Source organism: Pempheris klunzingeri, chromosome 3 (genome assembly GCF_042242105.1).
Source record: "Pempheris klunzingeri isolate RE-2024b chromosome 3, fPemKlu1.hap1, whole genome shotgun sequence".
In the NCBI taxonomy this organism is placed as follows: Eukaryota; Metazoa; Chordata; class Actinopteri; order Acropomatiformes; family Pempheridae; genus Pempheris; species Pempheris klunzingeri.
Window position 1 is genome coordinate 18170730 of NC_092014.1, and position 21759 is coordinate 18192488.

Consider the following 21759-nt stretch of genomic DNA (forward strand, 5'->3'; position numbering starts at 1 on the left):
CTAAAAGGATGAATGCAAGAGGTGCAAATACCAAATGAAGTCTTTAATTTACGAGAGAAAATGATCTGCATAAAATCAAAAAATTGATCACTAAATGGATCACCTGGTTTTTATCAGTTAATCATCTTAGCTCACATGTTGTATTTTTGGCTTAACTGACAACATAAACTTACATTTACACCTGGTATCAATAGGCGTTCTTATCGCAATTCTGCCAACACTGATCCTTTATCCAAGTGGTATTAAGTTGGGGCGTGGCGGACTTGTCTAGAAACATGGTGTGCCCTAGGTTAAGGAAAGCAGTGCCATTGATGACGGTTTAACGTCACTTTTTGTGAAGGAGGGTTTGCTAGCCACTGATGCTATTTGCCTTTTCCCTGTTAGCTTGAGCCAGCCTGGCAAAAGCTGCAGAGTTCGGTGACCTTAACTTGCTGGGCAGGTTTTCTTGTTGTTGTTCAGATTATGGTCACGCTGTACTGATACCTGTTCTGATCTGGCATCTGCATCACTGCATGCAATTTTCTTATCCAGACACAGAGTGCATGTTAATGGCAGGTGTAAAGGGGTCTTCAGTGTAACCACTAACAATGAAAAGGATGAGTCATATAATATTTCTTGAAAACTTAATCCTTTTTGAGCAGATGAGTATTCTGAGACTTCAGTGGCACAAAGACAGAAAAGGATGAATAGATTAATGACATCTGAATGTTTTCCTTGAAAAAACAAATGAGGTCCAGCCTTCCTCGGGGAACCATCTTTGCCATTACAGCCATTGTTCAACTGTAGGAGATGTTTGCTGCTTACTCCTGACCACCGGCAGAGAATTAGCTGTTCACTAGGACTCTGTCTTACCTGCCAATCAAATTCAAGTATTCTCCTTTCCCCCTCACTTGGCCGTGTGGCACATGTTAACAGACAAATACAGCAAGCTGAGGCAACCTCTCGCTTGCATCAGACAGTTCTTTGTTGTGTGTGCTGACATCAGGAAAACACACACTGACAAGTTGACGGCTTCGAGATGTTCCCGAGAAAAACATCCAAACTCCACAGAGGCATCAGAATCACCAGAAGTCCAGCTGCCTTGTCCACTATATCACATGTACGGAGTCATTTCAAACATGACGGCGTCTCAACTCGTATTACTGCTTGGCGACGCTGCCGAGTTGGTCTGTCCACATGCTGCATTTTTTCCATTTATGTGAAAGTCGCCATCGTCGTCATCTGGCAGGTTAGTCCATTTAAAACGGCTCTGACAGAAACAGCACGCCTGGTTAACCACGAGCTTTAGTCCATTGACATGTTTCCTAACTGTACATTGTCTGTTGCATTCACGGCAGGACTTGAACAGCTGAAGGATGCACTCCTCATCGACTATGAACTCTGACGAGCTGGGGGAGACGGAAGAGACACACACAGAGGATGGCACTTCGCTGTAAAGCTGGGAATAATATAGGTGAAGAAAAAGGAATAGAAAGTGGCATCAACATCAGCATACCTCCCCAGATCCACCAGGTAGCGTCCGTCTCCCACACTTAACGAGGTGCTGAATTCTTCATCCTCATCTTCTAGAAAATCTGTGCATGAATCAATTTTAAAAACAGACATCAATCACTTTGTCTTTGCTGGAGACAATGTGCTTGCAGTCTTTAGACTGTTTATTCTGGAGAAAATGTGAAGATGGCTCACCTGTATTTTCTTTATCTTCCGACTGGTTAGTCGTCGTCCTCTCGTTTTGACTTTTCTGTCTTTGAGAGGATGCATCTTTTTTCCCCAACTCCTTAAAATGGGACAAGGAGCAGCAAGGCATTAGCAAAAAGGTCAATGAAAACAGGAGTCAACAGAGGTGAAAGCAGAGTTTGGGGATGGAAAGACAACTTGTGCTCACTGACAAACTGGTTTATGGCGACTCAAAGCTGGTGTAATGTTGGTGTAACACAGGAGCCCAAAAATGTTAGAGTTTACCAGTGTGTCGACATAACTTAGTAAACTGCAAGTCAAAGCATGAAGCTGTCATTGCATTTCACTTTAATTCAACTAAAAGCGGCCAAGTCTCAAGATTCAAATTAAATTAAATGATGGCAGATGCTTTCACTTGCAGTGTACAATGTGTCTGAGCTACAAATGTCTGCACAGCTTGACAGTCACCGATCCTAAAGTGCACACAAGGCATGCCCCACACGCGGCTGCATTTATTTTTAATTACAGCACACAATATGCATCCATAATCTTCCACGTATACGAGCTTTAAGTTAACTACAGTAAAAAGCAGATCGGTGCCACAAGCTCCCACAGTCTGCACTGATGTATCCAAACTACTTTTTTTGCACGACAAACAAGAGATTTGCAGTTTTAAATAAGAAAAAGAAAAGCAGGACATGTGCACGTCAGAGAAGACAGAACAGGAGAATGTTTGGCGTCTCTACTTATAGTTGTCAATAACATTTTTACAGAGGTGTGTCAGTCACATTTACCTTCCCGTTTTCAGATGTGTGGACAGACGCAGCAGCACAAGTGTCCCGCTCAGCTTCATTTGGTGAACTCATCATAAGCGGGTACTCATAATGCACGCTTTCACTAAAGGGACACACAGCGAGGAGGCACGGGGGTCAAGTTTGGGACTGTGGGATAAACATGTTCTTGCTCAGTATGACTTTTAAGCTCAACATGACATAAGAAGTGAAACAGCAGCTCTGACCAGGTCTCTGTTGAAGAGCTCCTCTCCAGGGCAGGTCGCTCGGGGCGACTCTCCGACTTTGTCCGAAGATAACTGCAAACACATAGACAGGACAGCTGGAGTTACAGGCTGCAGGGGGCTCAGCACACGTCTCTGCCCTGCATTCATTCACGGTGAAGTCCGATAACGACGATACAGACCTAACCTACCTGTCCAGCAGGATAAAAGCCATCTTTGAGTCCGTTTTAACGCCGCATTGTTTCTTAACTTGTCGCCATTTTGTAATCGCCGCGCCGATTGTTATTCTGGTCTTACTGCGCCTTTTGTCGCTTTCTCTCTTGGCTTGCTGGCCTTCCTCTGATCTGACCCTCTTCTTCTTCGCGGAACACTTTGCTGTAACTGACTTTTGGGCCGCTTTGGGCGCCATATTTGTTTTGCCACGGTGCGGTGACATCACATCCGGTGCAACGGATTTCCGATGTGGTCACAGAATCTAACGGGTTGCAGAATGCGGTGTAACACCTGCGAGCTGTTTTATGTACTGATGTCTTTATTTAATGAATGTATGCTATTTGGGTTCTTGTGTTATAATAGAAAAAAATGAGCACACAATAACATACAATATGATATTGTAGTCACCTTAGTTAAAGGCACAGTGAGTAGGATTTGTAAACACAATATTCAAAGTTGCCTCCTCCCCCTCCCTGGCTCACCAGAAGCCCGCCAGCACCTACCGGTCCAAAAAGAAACAGGCCAACTCTTCATCGCTCTTCAACCCCATCCTCTCCTTCGCCGCTCGCCAGCGGGAGAAAGCAAACCCCAGGTTCACTCTCGTTTTATTACGAGACTGGTCCGACTGGCGTTTAGCGTCGCTGCGTTTTCTCAGCTCCCCGTCCGCCATTTTCCCAGCTGATCGTGAACTCTAATCCTATTGGCTGAGCTCTGAACCGTCACCGCCCACAGACGTCCCGGACACAACAAATACACCAGACGGACAGGAAGGAGGCAGCTCCTCTGCAGACACACTCATCAGCACGGGCCGACAGGTGATGATACAGAGGGAGTGTTTCTGAGTCGGTCTATATATTTTGGTAGAAAAAACATCCGGCTCATTCTGGCTTTAAGTGAGTGAGTGAATGGCAGCGCTGCTCAGCTACAAGCAGCGACGGAGTTTAAATCACTGGGTCACACACACCTGCACAAAACACAGTTTCCCTGTTTTACTCACATGTTGATGAGGAAGAAAGCCATCTCTGCGTCAGTTTTGAAGCCATTCTTGTCCCGCAGTTTCTTCCAGGCGCTGTACGCCTGGCCGAGGTTCACCCTGGTCCTCCCTCTCTGTCTGTCACTCTCCCTCTTCACCCTCCTGGCCTCCTCCGACAGGGGCCTCTTGGCCTTCTTCACACAGGGCCCAGGAGCCACAGACGGTCTGTCCTCCGCGTCTTCACAGTCTCCCATTTCCACCATTTATGCCGCGCTGGCTCCGGCTAAAACATGATGAATTAGGGCTAACAAAAGCTAACCTGTGGTGCTTGTTTTGTCTGTTTGGACTTTTTGGTTCCTCCCGTCTGCCGTAATATCAGAACGTTTTTTTTATTTTTATTTTTCATTAAACTTTAATGACACATGTAGCACACAACAGACAAAGGCAAATGCATAAAATACCAGTATAAAACCAAAAAATTCTGCAGTTCCACAGTTATTATAAAAATTAGTTTAATTTAATGCGGTGGTGTAAATTGAGGACATTTACTCAAGTATTTTAGTAGCCTACAGTTTTGAGTAGGCCTACTCTACTCTATTTCCATTTTATGACACTTTATTCTTCTGTTAGACTTCACTTACAAAACAAATTAGTTCATTTTGCTGATCAAACTTTAAAAAAAAAAAGCAGAGCTTTCACTTAGAATGGGGTATTTTGTCATTAATGCACTGATCATTTTACTGGATAATCTCAATACTTCCTCCTCTGCAGCTTTAAAATCTTTAAGATTTGTATTAGTAACAAGTTTCACAGACTCGATGTCATTTCCTATTTCAATGATGAACGACTAAGAAAAGTAATAAATATGAAGTTTAGCCGATAAAATTAATAAAACGACCCAATTTATTTAACCTCCAGATTAAAGCTGGAGGCAGATTTAGGGGCCGTCAATAAATTACTGTTTAATTGACACAAAATCATTGTTTTTTCTTTTTATCCTATACCATCATGCTGACTTGGCAATATTGGTGGAAATTATGAATGACAAATTAAACTACCACACTTATTTTGGCTGCTAATGTGGAAATTATATTATGTAAGTATTTTAATAATAGAAAATGTTTTGCGTGTTTTTCCAATAACTTTCATGTGATGCAACGCTAAATCAATACCAGAAATGACTACACAGGCCTCACCTCCTTACAATGGATTTATTATTTTTATTTAAAAAAAAAAAAGACTTGTTTTCAACACCTTCAATGTAATGTGAGGCAGTGACTCTGAATCAATAGATATTATCACAAACAGGACACACCTCTTTATTTTAGTGCTTCTTCTATGTTTGACTTTTTTCCTAACAGTGTGAAGCAGGACTGCACAGTGATGCAGGTTGAGTGAAATCCTGAGGAGAAGCAGGTGCCGATGAGCAGAAGGCGTGTTAGAAAAAATGGGACGTGTGGTTTGTCCCATATTAACTGGATTAATATAATGAATCACGAACTGACTGAACAGTTAACTTTAGATAAATAAAATAAGTCAGAGAGCCTAAATGTGATTTACCAATTATACATTAGCAATGAAATCAAGTGTATTAGATGAAATCAAGTTAGTATAACTCTTAATCATTATTTTCACTAATACTGTAAAGTCAGCATGAATATATTAAAAAGCATTGTTTTTGCTGCCAACACTGGGAGGAACAGGAGACGGTACTACTGGCTCTGGAGTGAAAGTCTGCAGAATATCCAACTTAAAACTAACTTCATCAGGATGACGCAGACTCATGCAATTGATAAACTTGATAGAATCAATTTACAATTTTAGTACTGAATAATTCAAGCTTAAATCAAGGAATATGAAAATTTACCAAATCAAATCAGGAAACCACCTTAAGTTTTCCACTTTATCCTTGAAATGCTGAGCAGGAAAAAAAAAAAGAAAAGACAGAAATGCACATGGGTCTATAAAACATAATGCTGTGAGGTCCAAACAGCATAGTTTTATTGCTCAGCTTTCTGCAAGGGTACAAGAAGTTTATTACTTAGCTTCTTTATTGTCCTTATGTACAGGTGTCAGTTACAAGCTCACAGAGCAGCTGATGTGAAAAACTATGAACACAGATACTGTAATAATAAATACAAAAACAAGATAGGAAATCAAAAGAAATAAAACATGGTGCAGTTTTTAAAAAAATCTAATTTTTTTTTCTGTTTTGTACTGAACTCGAGTCACCTACACACACCCGCGCGCACACACGAATTTGCACATGAACCTGTAAATTTGTACTTTAAAGTGGGGGGAGGGTGAAGTTTGCTGGCCCTAACACACAGCTTGTTGAAGTTTGTAACCGATTAAACCATCAAAGTACATGATTTACTGGATCTCAGTTTATTAAGCTCATCTGTTCAATCACGCTAGATAATCTTGTTGCATCACAGGCTTTGAAAAAGTTGTCAATGACCAATTTTGGCTGCTTAAACTGGGGAAAAGTGTCGTCTCCCCTCGTGTGGAAGCACTCGACCCCACGACTTTTGCACTGAAGACTGAACCAGCCAGAAAACGTGGTGCCAACACAAAGTAACAAAGAGCAGAAGTTGACTGTGTGCACTAGACAAACATACGTGTGCATATTGAGAACTTGTGTGTGTGTATATATGTTATCTACATAGAAAAAAACAAAACAAAAAAACGTATCAGTCCATTAAGTATTTGGTAAATAGAAGGAAGTGTCTGATTATAACTTGGAGCCCAAGTATGCATAACATGTGCAAATAAACTTGTAATGCATTTCTCATTTCTTTTCCGCCTCTGAGTTATTAAAGGTAAAATCAAATAAATTCTCAACTGTACAAAGACAACGACTTCAATACTTACTCTCTGTTTTGTTTCTCCGTTTTGTCTGATGACCCCAAAAAAAAAAAAAAAAAAAACTCAAGGTTTTCGAGTACCAGCTAACACACTGTTCATGGTTACAAAGAAATGCAGGCAGTATACATATTTAATAAAAAAAAAAAAGAACATTTAACTGATTTTTCCCAGTCAAAAGAGTAACAATTCTACAAATAAATAGGCTTCATCTGTCGAGCATCCATTCATGCAGAGGGGGTTTCTTTGGATGGAGGCTCTGGTGGTGGAGGTGCTCCTCCTCACTGTTGCCTCCGTTTTGTTTTGTTTTTTTTAGAAAATTTTCATTTTGGTTGAACATTTTCACCGTGTAGCACCCAGAGTTCAACCAGCAGCAGTCAACCTCCAGCATTTGCAGCTCTGAGGATTTGTGGCCTCCATCTCAGATAAAAAAAAAAAAGAAAAAAGATGCATCTGAATTGTTGTCAGTGGCACCACAGACCTCCAGAGCAGCAAATATGGCCGTTCATGTGCTCCTAAGAAGGTTTGTGTGTGTTAATAAGTGAAAGTGATTGACCAAAAGAAAATATCACTTTAAACCGCCAACGTTTCCGCTCTGTCACGGGTTTACAAACGGGGCCCGTGAAACTTCGCTGCCATTGAAACCAGTTGTACTCCTCCTCACATACTAGCCTACTAAACATAAAATAAAAAGAAAAAAACTAAACAAAGGACAACTTCACCTGAGAATGCAAAGAGGTCTGTGACAGACACCAACATGCTTGCATTTAAACTGAACAGAAAGAACAAGCAACAATATACAAAATAGCTATGTATTTGTACATATATACTCAAAAATTACAGGTGTATAGATACATTTTTTTTTTTTTTTTACTCTGAATATTTCTAATGTAGTCGTATAGCAAATGAAACAAGATACATTTTAATCTAATGTGAAGAAAGCACTCCTGCCATCACTGCTCAGTTTGTAAAGTGCTCTAAAGTGACAAGACAGAGAAACCGATGGTGTGGCTGAAAATAGACGTCTGCTTTGAACAGCTTTTTTTTTTTTTTTTTTCTTTTTAAATCAAGCCTGGTCCCGTGGACAGCTGTGCCTTTTTCACATATAATCTGACAGGAAGTGTGCTGGGTTACGCTGGGTTGGTTAAAACTAGAAAAAAAAAAAATTAAAAAACATGCATACTTTTAACAGCTGGAGACTAATGTGTAAATGAGAGAAAAGGAAGACGAACCAGGCTGAGAAAGTGAGGTTTCATCAGCTCCGCAGCTTCAAATCCAGGATGCTGTGCTAGCAGAGATGACGGGGAATTCACCTATTAAATGTCTATTTTCCTCGCATACAAGCGCACAATTGTATACACATGCAGAAACACACAGACACACGCTTACAAGAGCTGTGGCCACACTGCGGTGATGCAGGCGAAAAAAAAGATTCAAACCTTCTCCTTAACCAGAGTCCGTCGCTAAACTTTAAAAGCAACCCATAACGAGATCGAGTCAAAGACAAAAAAAAAAAAAAAAAAACGCCACAAAACATCAGACCCACATCCCAGTCAGTCTGTATGAGTTCATTTTGAAGATGATAGATTCACTATTTAAACTACACGTTTACAAAATGACTGCTGGTATGAACATTAAACTAATTATGGATGAAAAACTAAAGATTTTCTATTCTGAATTGGAACTAAATTAGCCATCACCTTTTTCAGACGAGAATATGAAGCATTTTGGAATGACCGCCTTCAAATATCGAAGCATTACTCTGAGGTAGGATGAATTTGTGGCGCTCCTGGAGGATGAAGCTCACCAACTCTGCAGCCATGAGGAGCAAAAGGTGTGTTGGTTGAGGTTCAGATTGCTACTAAAGGGCAAGATATGGCTACCTGCAGTGTTAAAGATTCAGTAGCACGACATGGATCAATTCAATCAGTTAGAGTTGCAAGACAAAAAAAAAAATGAAGTGACTCGCTGTTCTCAAACGTCTAAGGAGGGATCTTAAAAGAAACACTTTTGGAAGATGTTGAACTGTAAAAGTTGATAATCGGCTTCCTGTTTTGATTAGATATTTAGATAGATCTTCCTCTGGATGTAAAAGGGAGCCTTCAAGAAAAAAAAAAAAAAGCTCACTCAACAACGTGCAGCTCACAACTTAGCAGCTCTTAATTTGCTCTGTATTTCACACAAACTACACCAAAAACAAAAAAAACAACAAACAAATAAAAGAATAAAAAATAAACGACAGGATGACTCTCTAGCAGCTGTTCAAACAGATGTCGATGAGGGAAGAAGGTGGAGAGCGGTGAGAGGAGGGGAAGACTGCAGGCTGGGCGGAGGCGTGCGTACGAGGCTCTGAGTGAACCCGCCGGCGCGCCGCAGTGACAGTAATAGTCTCATCAGGGTCCTGCGTGCAGTTACACATGTTCACACACATACACACTCTCCAGTGTGTCTCTCATTCCACTGCGAAGCCACAGGTCTCCTCGATCGCCGTCAGCAGCTTGTCGTAGAGCTTGTCGTAGCTCTCGTAGGGCGGAATGTCAATCCGATTGAAGCTGGAGAGGAGAGAGAGAGAGAGAGAGAATGAGTTTATATGAATGAAACCGTTCTGAGAGATTAAAAGGTGTTGCTCTCTGTTATCGTGAGGATGACTTTGTCCATGTTGTGTGTCTGCAGATGTGTGTCACACACACCAGGTGTGGGCTTTGGGCAGATTGTTGGTGTTAGCATCGATCTGATGAATGGTGAAGAGTCTGGGACCTGCGGCACCTGCAGTCAAAACACAAACATCCATCAGCTGCAGTTAAGCATCCAGCTCCATTGTCGAGTTACTCATCTCAGCTAATAAAGGTCCTGACCCCTTTCGTGCCCCACACACATTTTATCAGAAGTCTGTTATAAAAAACAAAAAAAAAACAAAAAAAAAACATGCTCCTGCATCTGTATTATCAGAAAAATAAAAGCTAGAAATATTTTAAAGCCGAGAAAGAATCCCTTTGTGAGCTAGTGGAACAGCAGTGAGGCAGCACCTCAACTCTCCCTGAGAAAACCATTCTGACTGGAAATGGAGAGCCCGGCGACAGACAGGTGAGCACGCCAAGAGTCCGATAAGTACCCTGTAAAGCCTTGAAGCCTTGCAGTGGGACTCTGGATGAGCCGGTAACGAACTGCAGTAGCCGCGCCCTCCTCTCCTCGTCAAACGACTCCACGGCTTTCCAGAACCACTTGACGATGTTGCTGTCGGGGGTGCAGTGCTTCAGACGGGTGTTGGACTTCCAGTCAGAGATGTCGATCTTCCCCAGGCCACACACGATCAGCTGAGAGCAGAGAGGGGCATCGAAACATATGTGTTAACTTCAATTATCTTTTTCTAAAATCACCAAACAGCAAAAATAAAACTGATACATGACTGTAACTGTATCGCTTTTATGTTGAAAGAGTCTTTCACCTCCAGCTCTTTCTCGTCGAAGGATTTGAGCAGGTGTTGAGGAATAACCTCGTTGAAGCCTTTCTGCAGGGCCAGAAACTGAGCCTCGATGCCATGCAGGAAACGCCAGTTTACATACAACCTGCAGAGAACATGAGGGAGGACGGAGTCTGTCAGTTTATTAACTCTGGAGGGGCTGCAAATACAGTTTGTCTGGTTCGATACAGAAAAGTCCTGTGAAAATATGGTGCTTGTGTGGGCTGCAGGTTGTTGTCACATCTTTGTGTCTTTGTGTGTGTGTGCAGCCCTCTCCATACCTCACATACTCCTTCTTGGTGTCCTCGGTGACGGGGACACTCTTGCCGTTGGGTTTGAGCTCATGTTGGATGATTTCTCCGTAGGCATTGTGCTCTACGCAGAAAGTGTGATCCAGGACGCCAGTGATGTCATTGTCCCTGAAGAGGAAGGAGGTCACGTTAGGTCAGCGACTTTAAGCAGCATTTATAATCCTTAATCTTGACATAGTCAGTGATGATTCGGCAGAGATCCCCACCTAACAGACATTAAAGTGAATGACATTATCATGAGTAGATGTTTGTAGTCCCATCAAGGGAAGATCACTGCGGCAACCTCATGTGGAAAACACTAATTCTTCAAAATATCTCAACATTGTGTCAAAATATGCAGAAGGATGCATAGAAACGGGTAGAATGTTTATTTCATTGAGCTCTGATGTCTTCGGCTGGACGGTCAGCAGAGGGCGCCACAGTCATTAGAGAGCTGAGGACAGAATGGTCAAGTTTGTGAACGCATCTGAAGCATGTGTGTTCTGCGCCGCGTTGTGTATAAGTGTATAATTTTCTTTGCTGTCCCCTGTATACATAGAACAACTGTAAGGAACCACTTTCTCCAGATTTTTTTTATTGTGAAAACATCAGTAATGGTTGTTAAATGCTCATCTAGTACAATGGGAAACTGAGCATTATGTTACCGGTGGCTTATAGAAGAAAACGTCAAAGTATGTCTGCACACAACCCATTTTGACCAGGAATCTGCTTCTCACCATCATCGGTATAAACACTAAGGTAGGGTCAACAGTGAGAGAATTTAGAAAAAAGGCTTACAGGATCCAGACGAGGCTGTTATGCAGGTCGGGGTCGACAGACTCCATATCGTCCAACGTGATGGGTTTGCCCAGCAGCTGTTTGTAGAAAGGCAGTGTGAAACCTCCGTCAATGTAGTGGCCGTGGAACACCGCCATGCCCATGATGCGACCCACGAAGTGGAAGTACGACAGGTGCTCCTGTACATTACAACAGGTATATAGACAGAACAGCTTTCATCAATAATATACCGGTTTTACATTGGAATATATTGACAGATTCAGATTGTACAAATTCAGTGTTTAGTACAGTGCCATTACTTAAATGGTAGACCAAGGAGAGGACTTCACTCAGCATAATTAACAGCACACGTAGAATACAAACATATTTGTCCACATACTGAGCAGAATCTAATTACCAAAATATGGTTATATCATTAAGTCTAATTACGACAGTGTCTGCTGAACTTCATATGATACCACATTACTGCAAAGTTTAGAGGGCAGCAGGTCTCCAGACTAATTTCATCTGAGTATATCTCAACACGTCAATCAATCAATCTTTATTTCTACAGCGCAAATTCACAACAGCGTTATCTCAAGACGCTTTACATAAAGAGCAGGTCTAGACCAAACTCTTTAATTAGAGAGAGACCCAACGATTCAGGAATTCAAACACGTGTTGTCTGAGTCTGGCTTCATCATCTGAAGATAAAACGAGCATCCTTGTAGAAATTCTGAAAAAAATGTCATGTTTCTGTCGGATATCTGATCACTGTTCGGCTCTTACAAGTTATATACAGTCTGACCATGAAGCTGAATAATTCCTACCGGGTTGACAGCAGAGTCGGGGTTAATCTGCAAAGTGTAGATGTCATCTCTGGAGTATTGGAACAGGCCGTAGTAGGGGTTCAGCATCTCGTGGGACAGCAGGTATAGCCATTCCCTAACACACAGACACACACAGATTCACTGTGAAAACTATAATTCAAATAATGCTCTCAGAAACAGTGAAAGCAACAAACAAATACAGTGAAGCCACAGGAAAATAATCATGTGACAAGGTACCTTGCTACCCCGCCGTAGTCCAGTCCCTCTTCTCCTCTGAATTTGATCATCAGTCTTTTCCAGAGATCCTTTGGACGCATCTTCATCACCTGCCGGTATGACTCCTGCAATTCAACACATACAGCAAATGTAATATAATACAGACCAGAAAACAAGACCAGCTTTAAATCAGAACATGACTCTTCAATATAATCTGAAGGACAGCACTATTACCTTGGCTGAATGGAAATGTATTAGATAATAATGTTGGGCGTTTGAAGGTTTGGAGAAGTTAACACTGCTTCACACACCATGTACACACACACTCAGAGGTACGAGGGACTCATGGTGTTTAAGACAAAGATTGCAGGAATAAACTGTGCGGCTGCATGTGCAGTCTCACTACACTTTGGTTAGACTGAGTTATGCTTTGAATATGCAACCATGAAGGAAAAGATGTATTCAGTGGAAATATAGATGATTTCCTCTTTGCAATCAAGTAAAGAGGAGGGGCAGAAAACTCATTGGCACAATGTCACAGAAGCTTATTTCTTGACATTATTAGCATTCTGTAATGAAACACAAAGCTGGAAAAACAACACAAAACATTTTTTGTAAAATTATAACTCACAACACACTTTTCATGCACATCCTGCACATTTTGGGGACACTTACATTAAATGGGGCTCATTTGAGACCTACTAACATTAAAGCTTACTACTGAAGTATTCCTTTAAAGATTAGCAATTGATGTCAGTGCATCCTGATAATTCTCTGTCTTTGCCTCTCTTCATTGTACCCCTCCCCTAGATATATTTAAACAAATAGTCTGTGTGTTTCCTTTCCACATTACATAAGAGTCATCCCCCTGTCTGTCCTCTCGGAGGCCGTGCCACAGTAAACAATATCCTGCCCCAGCAACAGCACTGCTGCAACTGTGAAAGCCCCGACAGAAATCAGCTGCACAGAGTCGGCTGTAAGACGCTATTAAACACAAACAGTTTGGATATGCTAAACTTAAGTTATTCAACATGTTGGTGAGCAAAAACGTGCGTGCAATGCGTCCAAAAGCATTCCTGAAAAAAAGATGGAATGTACACAGAGTGAAATGTTTTATTTGTGTTAGTCATATGTGAAACTGTCGCGCGGAACATGTGCAGATAGGAAATCAGACGAGAGCCATTATAAGTACATGTGCACACTTGTGTGAAGACACTGCCAGCGGTAAGCTGTAGCGCTGGTTCCTGCATGAAAACCTCAAGTGGATCTGCAGGGCTGGTTTTCACACTTAACTTTCCCCTTCCACAGCTGTCACGTCGAAGGAGGATGAAGTCATATTTTTCATTGCTCAACTTGTAGTTATGAAGTTATGTCTGGCCCCGAATACTTGCCACTGCTGCCTTAGCTCCTTTCCTCACCCGCTCCTTCCCACCCTCCCCTCTTCCTCCGTCCCCATCTCTTTAGCTGCTGAAATCATCCAGAAAGAATGCCTTGCCTTGGTAGAACAAATGATTGGGAGAGCAAGGAAAAGAGAGACAGAGGAGGAGAAGAAAAGTAACAGAGAAATAGTTTTTTTGTGGTATTGTGAAGGCCTTTCTGTTCTGCTTTTCCCTGGAAATCATAAAGCAGTTCTGAGTACTGGTTCTGTGCTGCCCTGGGCCTTTTTCTGGTGCACATCGTAAATGGGGTGAAAAAATGCCAGTAAAATGCAAAGGTCTGGGTTTGTGAGCATTCTGCTATTGTTTTCATGGACGTTTAGAGTTTGCATGTCAGCACGCCGTGCTTTGAATGCCAGATGATGAATTTTATGAACACACTGTCAATGCACATTACACAAATTCATGATAAATTCTGTGTTGTTATGCATTCATTCATGTGTTGAGGTTTGTAGCTGTGCTCAGATGCCCTTCAACATTTGACCAAATGTCTCCTTTTATGGTTTAAAGCACGTCAGACATTTTAGCTGAGGGTGTCGTGTTTACGAATATCCAGACTATTTTTACAGAGGAGCATGTTGCATTTCAGACAAAGTTTCAGGGTGATAAATGGCTTCTAATCTAGAAAAGTAAAGAGAGAAGTAAAGACCCTGTGTTTGTGTCAGTGTGTGAAAGGGTCATTCTCTATTCAGATGTAGTTTTTTTTACCTCAAATATCTCCTCACGGCAGACCTCGATGCGGCAGTGGCCGGCCTGGGGTTGTTGCTGAGAAAGTTCCTGCCGCAGGATCTTCAGCTTCTGCACCAGGTCTCTCTTGTATTTGGGCACCGTCAAGCACTCTGCCTCTTCAGGCAACTGGGCAGGGGACAGGGCTTGCTGAGGGAGTCCGGGAACAACCTGGTCTTTCAACTGTGTCGGGTGGCTGGAGGGATTAAAAAAAAAAAAAAAAGGACGGTGAAGGGGGGAGGACAATTGAGCAGATCAACAAGGTATGAATGGGCAGATGAGTGACAAGAAAGAAGGACAGGGCAGGGAAAAGACAGAGGAGAAAAGTCTTTTGTCAGTGGGATTCACCATTCACTCAGTATTATACAGGTTGTCCTGAGCTGCTCTTTTCCAGCTTCCATTTGGTGTAGTGCAGCTGTTCACCATCACATGGTCATGGGGATATGGTAATTTTACTGTGCACTGCTTTGATTCCAGTGGGGGCAACAGATTTATACAAAGATAGAAAAAAGAGGGATATGTCCTGTAGGGAATTCCCCTGCCTCTCCATCTCAAATATCCTCTAACCACCAAACTAAGGAATTTTTAAAGAAATTCCCTGTGTAGCCCTCACCCTCATCGCCCCTCTCAAAGCAAAGAGCACTAAACACTGCCCTAAGCCCTGAGTAAATCTGATCCAGACCTGTGGACAAGCTGGGCCTTTGACCAGACGTTTGGTAAATATCACTACCGGAGAGAGGGAGATAAACCCAGAGTAAGCACAGAGAAAAAGATACACACAGAGGACAAGAAAGAGAGAGGGGGGAAGAAATATACAAAGGAAAGTGGTGCAAGAGTATCTGGCGCCTCTGGCTAGCTCAGCTAAACCGATTCCTTGATGTGTTCTCTTTGTGATTCTGCATCTGAAGTGCAACATCTCAACATTAATCATTTAACTGCCCCAAGATCATTTTAACTCCCCCTACATCATTACTCCAGCTGTGTTCAACGCTTTTCCATCCCAAAACATCTTTACTTCCTGTCTCAAGCATAAAGAAGCCGACAGCCAAGGCTTATTCCCAGTCAGTACCCCTGCCCACCACCAACTACAACTGGAACTAACATCACCTGACCGCCCTCCCTCTTACCCTGAGATAGAGGGAAAAAACAAAAAAGACCAATATTTCTTTAAACTTCTGGTGTTGTTTTTGTCTGAGGAAGCTGCAAATGATGTTCAGGTAAATGTAGAATCTAGCTACTGCTCTGAGTTCATGTTTGCCTTACCAAAATTCTGCCTTATTTTGTAATTCTGAAATTTCAGGACAACCGAGGTTAAGTGTGGGAAACGGTGGCATGCAGGGAGGCATGGCTGTCGCACAGTGGAGCAAAGAACTAAACTCCAGGAACTTGCCATTTGAGCCATTATTTTATAAAAAAAAAAAAAAGAGATGAGACAACTATAAAATGCAATCCTGGCAAAGGTGAGCGGTGGTCAGTGCTCTAGTTCTGGCCTCCTCATTGTGGTGTTGGTGGTGGAATGCCTGGGTGGGCCCCGTAAAAACATAATCCATCTCTCCCTTCAACAGGACAAGCAGCCTTCATTTTGCTGTGACGAGACGCTGAGCCAGCAGACGACTTCTTTAAAAGAAGCTACTGTCCTCCACTGGGAGTGGAGTGTCGAGGCTGCTGTTGGCCAAACAAAGACGGCACACCACAAGGCCTGAATTGGTATATAAAAGGAAGCAGAGACCTTCTAAGGTAGCAGCACATAGCCACCCACTTATTCCGACACTCGTTGTACACTTGGGTTCTCTGGTTCAGTGGGTTGAAAAAGGCCTCATCTATTTGAGCTTTCCAAACTAAACGGGTGCAGTGTTTCGCCAGTCTATCCCTGTATAATCAAGTCCGCTGCTATTTATTTTATTGGCAGGCGCTGGGGCTCCTAGCATGTCAAAGAAAGGGTAAGACTGCAGTGGAGCAGTCCTGGAAACCACTTTAGGAAGGAGGAGGGGAAGAAAAGATGACCTTAAAACAAAATGGAATGAGTTGCTTTTGGCTGGGAGGCTCAAGAACCATATAATAAAGCGTAATTTCAGCGCACTTCTTTTTTCTTCTGAGGGCACAGTGTAATTAAAAATACGTTTCTACATAGTTCGACGTCTCTGGTTTCCAAACGGGACGAGCTCGGCATATTTTATGGTAAATATAGAAAATACAAGCACAGCAAAGCTGAAAATCTGGCCGAGCCAAAAGAGAGAAATGGTTCCTATTGCTGTGACAGCTTGGGTGAAATACGACGATTGGGGAGAAATATAAACTTTCAAATTCAATATAAGAGCCAGAGGATTTTATTATTGTTATTCCAAGGTGGAAGGCGCGGGAGGAAAAGAAACCGGAGAAGTCAAGAAATGAAGGAGTGAACATTTTCCAGAACTGGATCACCTATACCTGAACCTGCAGAGTCATGATAGGCCTCCATCCTCTTTCTGTGTTTGCAGCGAGGCAGACTGGGTGTGTGTGTTAGGTGAGCGAGTGCATGCACAAGAGCGCGAGGCTGCGTGTCTGTGTGTCTGTGTGTGTGTGTGTGTGTGTAAGAGAAAGTGTACTTTACTCTGCAACACAGCAGCTGCCACAGGTGGGCTGAAATTAGTGTTGAAGAGGTGTGGTGGTGTTAAAGCCACACCAGCCACCCATCACACCCACTCTGCCCCCCCCACCCGGCCCACAAAATCAAAGGACCCTTTATGAGTCTATCTGGTCTGAGTATCAGCCGGTGCCCTGCTCTTTTATACTTGCCTAAAAACACAGGAGAGGGCTCTGCTGCTGACTCTCCAGAACGTGGAGCAAAAATGTGTGCATGTGTGTACAGAATTATTTACTGGGATAGTGTGTGTGTGTGTGTGTGTGTGTGTGTGTGTGTGTGTGCGCGGGCTTTGCAAGAAAAATGTGTGATCTCTAACGTCCGTCCCACCTACCGAGCTACAACATCTGCAAATTTCTACCACTTTCAAAAATACAGGAAGTACAGGAAACCAGCAGCAGACAGACTGCAGTGATGAGACTGCCTACTGACAAAAATGTGCTGTATTTGACGACACTTTGCGAGAAGAACAAATTTGACGCTTTGCAAAATGTTACATGCCATTTTGGAAAACAATCTGCTGCTTTCATTAGAGTTATATGCACATTTTCCCATGAAAGCTATAAAACTAAAATAAAACATGGTAAAACTAGAAACCTAGAACTGGCAGAAATGACAGAGTACAGCAAAAAAGCAGATAGCTGTGCTTGGTGCATGCAAATAAAACGGATGTAAAATTCTTATTGAATGTATTTAAGTTTTCAACTACCAGACCAAGGTCCTGTAGTCCTCAGTTCACTCCTATACAAACAGCCCTTTAGGGCACAATAAGCAGACAGGTTTACCCAGTTGTACATCCACTTTTAACACCACCAGCATTTACTGCAACATCAAATGTGAGGTTTGAAAAGCACAGTATATATGTCAAATACTGTGTACATTATACACCTATATATGTGGGATTTATTGTTAAACCAAGGATTTTCATTACAGATACAATGCACCACAAACCCACATTGTGCCAAATATAACAAATCATACTAATCATCACTTCTTAAAACATCAGTGCAAATGTTGATATAAATGTCATGAAGATTTATAAGTTGGTTGGGAAAATACCTGCTGATGCCCACTAAAGCTAAATTCGGTGGCAACTAAAAATACCTTCAGCAAACACTGATGTAATCTTTCGGACATATACTATGTGCTGGTGCAAGGGAGGAAGCTAAGTATGTGAGAGACAGTGTGGCAGACCACAGTAATGCAGCTGTGTCTGACTGTCTGACAATTCAAGGCCTTCATCAGTCTAAGGTTGACGGCGGCACGGCTGTCTGAGTCATATTTAAACCAAGACGTGTCCTGGAGGATCAGCAGACTGAGGTGCAAATTGCAGACTCTCAGTGTTGTAATGTCAAATCTGTTCCACGCCATCTAATTTTGCAGACAAAACACAAACTGTTTCTACAGACTGGGGGTAAATATAAATGCACCCACTAAACAACTAAATTGGTTGAGAGATTCAAGGTAGATCAACTTTTGTCAAGTTCTAGCCAACATAAATGAGTCTGCAGTTTTCGTCAGCAGGACAATGAGGAGAAAATGCCTTTAAAAAGGTTTTAGAAAATTCCATTTGTGTGTCAAGTAACAACAGTACAACTGCTTTTTTGATTTCTGAAAAATTACACGGAAGCTGCTGTAGCCAAAGCCATACAGTTGACAGGTAAGTAAGTATCAATGCTTTCTTTATAACCCTCTTTCCATTGAAAAAAAAAATGCACCAGCAGGAGGTAACATGCGCTCAGCTGGTCCTGTCAGGTAACAATCACCACCGTACGGGTCAATGCAGCGCTGCATTATAGCAGGGTCATGGTATGTGTCTATGACCTATGTGGATGTTGGGTGAAATATTCTAAAATCCTGGTGTTGATAAAAGACAGATGTTGTGACACTGAGCCAGCAGAGAGGTTGATAACTTTAACAGTTTTTGGAGTAGAGAGCAGAGTGTGGAGGGACAGAGGAGGGAGAGTGAGTGAGGACAGAGGAGACGACAAGAGAAGATGAGAAGATGAAAATCAATGAACAAAGATAGTAGAAAGAGAAGAAAAAGTAAAGAAAGCAGAGTATGGCAGTGGTTGGACTAGTTGTTTTAGTTACAGTATATGAGGAATAGGTGTAACAATGTTAAGAAATTGTCGGATGTTCAGATTTTCACACATCGGGCATGTACACGTATAGTATGTGCTAACAGACTGTCGTTTCCTCCACACATCTCCCCATGTGGCCTCTTTATTTCTGCTTGTTTTTGTTTATGGGACTGGCTGTCAGTGACTTGGGGTGTTCAGAGTTCAGCCTCTCACCCAGTAAACAATCCAACATTATGTCTGTGTTGTTTGGACCATTTAGTGCGCCCAATAAAATGTTGCGTTTCAGAGCCAAATCCGAGAAGAGGCTTGAATTAAAATATCTGGGTTTTCAGACAACTGCACTACACTAATCTGTAAGTCTTTTCTCTACCACTCAGAGAAAAAGAGCCTTAAGTAAAATACTGATAGAGGCTCTCTGACAATGTACTGAAGTTACATTTCTTAACATAGAGGTTTATCTCCAGATGAATACTGATTTCATATCAAAAGAGAAGCATTCAGGCAGAAACGATGTTGCCAGTTTTTGATTATGGGTGTAGGTCAACAGTGAAACAGACCAATTTGAGATCAGCAGATACGATTCGAGTTTGACCTCATATACCTTTACAATTTTAAACTTCTCAAGATAAAATAATTAACAAAATGATTTCTTGCCCCCATGTTAAGTTTCTGCTGTTGCGCTCTTTGAAATACAGTAGATCACCTGATTTGCTTGAGGGTCGATTACACTTATTTCAACAAACTGAAACACAAAAACACTACATATATGTATGTGTGTGTTTATATATGTGTTTATATATATATATATAAAATTTTGATGCCCCGTGGCATGAACTGTATACAGAGGGTGTTTTAATTTTGTTTTCATTAATCAGTGTGTATCACGGAAAGCTGCATGAGAAATTAGAGCTTGTTAATTTTGACCTTTTCAAAGTTCTAAAACTTTGTCTGGACTCCCTCAAATCTCTCCTAATAAGGAGTCAGACAAGCAGTTAATGATGCTGACTGGATAACATAGCTGAGCTTCAACTCACAACCAGAGGCTGTTCTGACACATATGGATACTATTTGACCAAATGACCAGATGTTGATTTCCCAAACATGTCTATCGTGCCAGCCGCTGTTATTGAAAGAGGTTTTGACTAAGAATTTGCACTGAAAAAGCAAAGGGGGAAAATCTCCACATCTCTCCATGTTCCTCTTGTTCTAATGATTCCTGCCACACACACTGGTAGACAGAAAGTACAGGGAGCTCCCTGACAGCCAAAACACATGAAGAACAAACCTAGACTTCAGTTAATCATATGAGCGATTCATACAACTCAGATTTCTTCCACACAAATATCACAACTTTGTTAGTCCTCTAAATTACTCTGAAAACACTGCTAAAGTATCTAACCCGTGTATGCTCAGAGAGCATATGAGAACTGGTGCTACGCTAACAGCTGCTGCACTAACACGTGTTTAGTATTATTTTTCCCCAAGTTGGGTCGGCTTCACCAAGCCTCTCTGCTGGCTTAGCTGCCTACAAGCTGATCTTCAGTGGAGGCAGACCGCTGACAGACAGCACAAACACACTGAAAGATGGACTGACAGCACCCGATACAGACAGACAGACAGCCAGCCAGCAGTCCGGCCAGCGCACATGTGTGTAACTTAAATGACATCCACATAAAAGTCAACCCTGAGGAAGGCTATGCATGTATATACATAAACACCCACAGATTGGACATTCCCCAGGAAAAGTATCAGTAAGCATTCTGTTGCAAGATAGTGTAACGGAGTGTGTGTGTGTGTGTGTGTGTGTGTGTGTGTGTGTGTGTGTAACCCCTAGACTGGGTTGTAACACTTGACAGGACTGGAGTGTTTAAAAATGTCAAAATCAACCTGTGTGTGCTGACTGCATTGTTTACATACATGTTTGTCATAGGCCATGTGAAAGTGTGTGTATTCATATACAAATTATTGTCTGCATGCAAGTATGTGAACAAATGTATGTCTGCAGAAATGTGTGTGTGTGTGTGTGTGTGTGGGTTACCTGAGGTTAGTGTTTTGGCTGTCCATGGCCACACGGGAACCATTTGGACTTGGGCTGCTGAAGAAAACAGGAGGGGAGAAAGGAGGAAAAGACAAAGAGGGAGAAAAGGGCATAGAGGAGAAAGTAAATGACAGAGAAGAGAATTGGAGTATTGAAAGCAACAGGGGATGGAATTAAAAAAGGAACAGTGAGACAGGACAGACAAAGAGAAAATGCGTAATATAGAGGTGACAAGTAAAAGGACACAAAGACACAGAATTAAGGTAGATTACAAAAAGAGAAAAAGGAAAGAGGAGAACGACAATAGCACAGAAAAGATGCAGAGGAAGGAGACAAAAACCGCAATGAAGCAAAAACATGGACAAATACAAAGAGAGGAAGTGGACGAAAAGGTAGCAGCGTAAGTGAGAAAGACAGAAAGAGGAGGATGGGAAAAGACCATAGACAAGAGACAGGAGACATGCAGAGCAAAGGGAAAAGGACAAGAAGAGAACAAAAATATAAGTGAGATGAATGAAGCCAAGGCAGCGATCAGTGAT

At 42.1% G+C, this 21759-nt stretch overlaps 2 protein-coding genes across 3 annotated transcripts in view; both read right to left on the minus strand.

Annotated features, from left to right (window-relative positions):
* Positions 1–5: 5 nt before the first annotated feature.
* Positions 6–3621, minus strand: LOC139198787 (uncharacterized). Of its 2 annotated transcripts, none has more exons than XM_070827731.1 (6): positions 2884–3104; positions 2696–2767; positions 2472–2574; positions 1687–1777; positions 1496–1574; positions 6–1388 (listed from the first exon to the last, which is right to left on the minus strand). In XM_070827731.1, exons 1-6 carry the CDS (start codon positions 3099–3101, stop codon positions 1130–1132), a joined length of 822 nt encoding a protein of 273 aa, XP_070683832.1. In that variant the 5' UTR covers positions 3102–3104; the 3' UTR covers positions 6–1129. The 2 variants fall into 2 exon arrangements, with proteins under 2 accessions (XP_070683832.1, XP_070683833.1); XM_070827732.1 differs by lacking the exon at positions 2884–3104 and adding an exon at positions 3409–3621 and having other exon boundaries at positions 7–1388.
* A 4732-nt stretch (positions 3622–8353) lies between these two features.
* Positions 8354–21759, minus strand: part of LOC139198774 (E3 ubiquitin-protein ligase SMURF2-like) — a 60949-nt gene continuing 47543 nt past the window's right edge. The window contains exons 11-20 of the mRNA XM_070827712.1: positions 21221–21277; positions 14461–14674; positions 12338–12441; positions 12101–12215; positions 11292–11470; positions 10485–10622; positions 10189–10309; positions 9856–10057; positions 9434–9509; positions 8354–9295 (exon numbers count right to left, since the gene is read on the minus strand). Coding sequence (XP_070683813.1) covers positions 9196–9295; positions 9434–9509; positions 9856–10057; positions 10189–10309; positions 10485–10622; positions 11292–11470; positions 12101–12215; positions 12338–12441; positions 14461–14674; positions 21221–21277 — 1306 coding nt within the window. The 3' untranslated portion in view covers positions 8354–9195. The remainder of the gene's footprint in view (positions 9296–9433; positions 9510–9855; positions 10058–10188; positions 10310–10484; positions 10623–11291; positions 11471–12100; positions 12216–12337; positions 12442–14460; positions 14675–21220; positions 21278–21759) is intronic.

Excerpts from the sequence above, each read along its gene's own strand:
- LOC139198787 (XM_070827731.1), bottom strand. The coding sequence starts at position 3,101 with ATGGCGCCCAAAGCGGCCCAAAAGTCAGTTACAGCAAAGTGTTCCGCG. Across the intron at positions 2,768-2,883 it reads GCTTTTATCCTGCTGGACAG|TTATCTTCGGACAAAGTCGG; the intron begins GTAGGTTAGGTC and ends ATGTGTTTGCAG. Across the intron at positions 1,389-1,495 it reads TACCTGGTGGATCTGGGGAG|CTCGTCAGAGTTCATAGTCG; the intron begins GTATGCTGATGT and ends CGTCTCCCCCAG.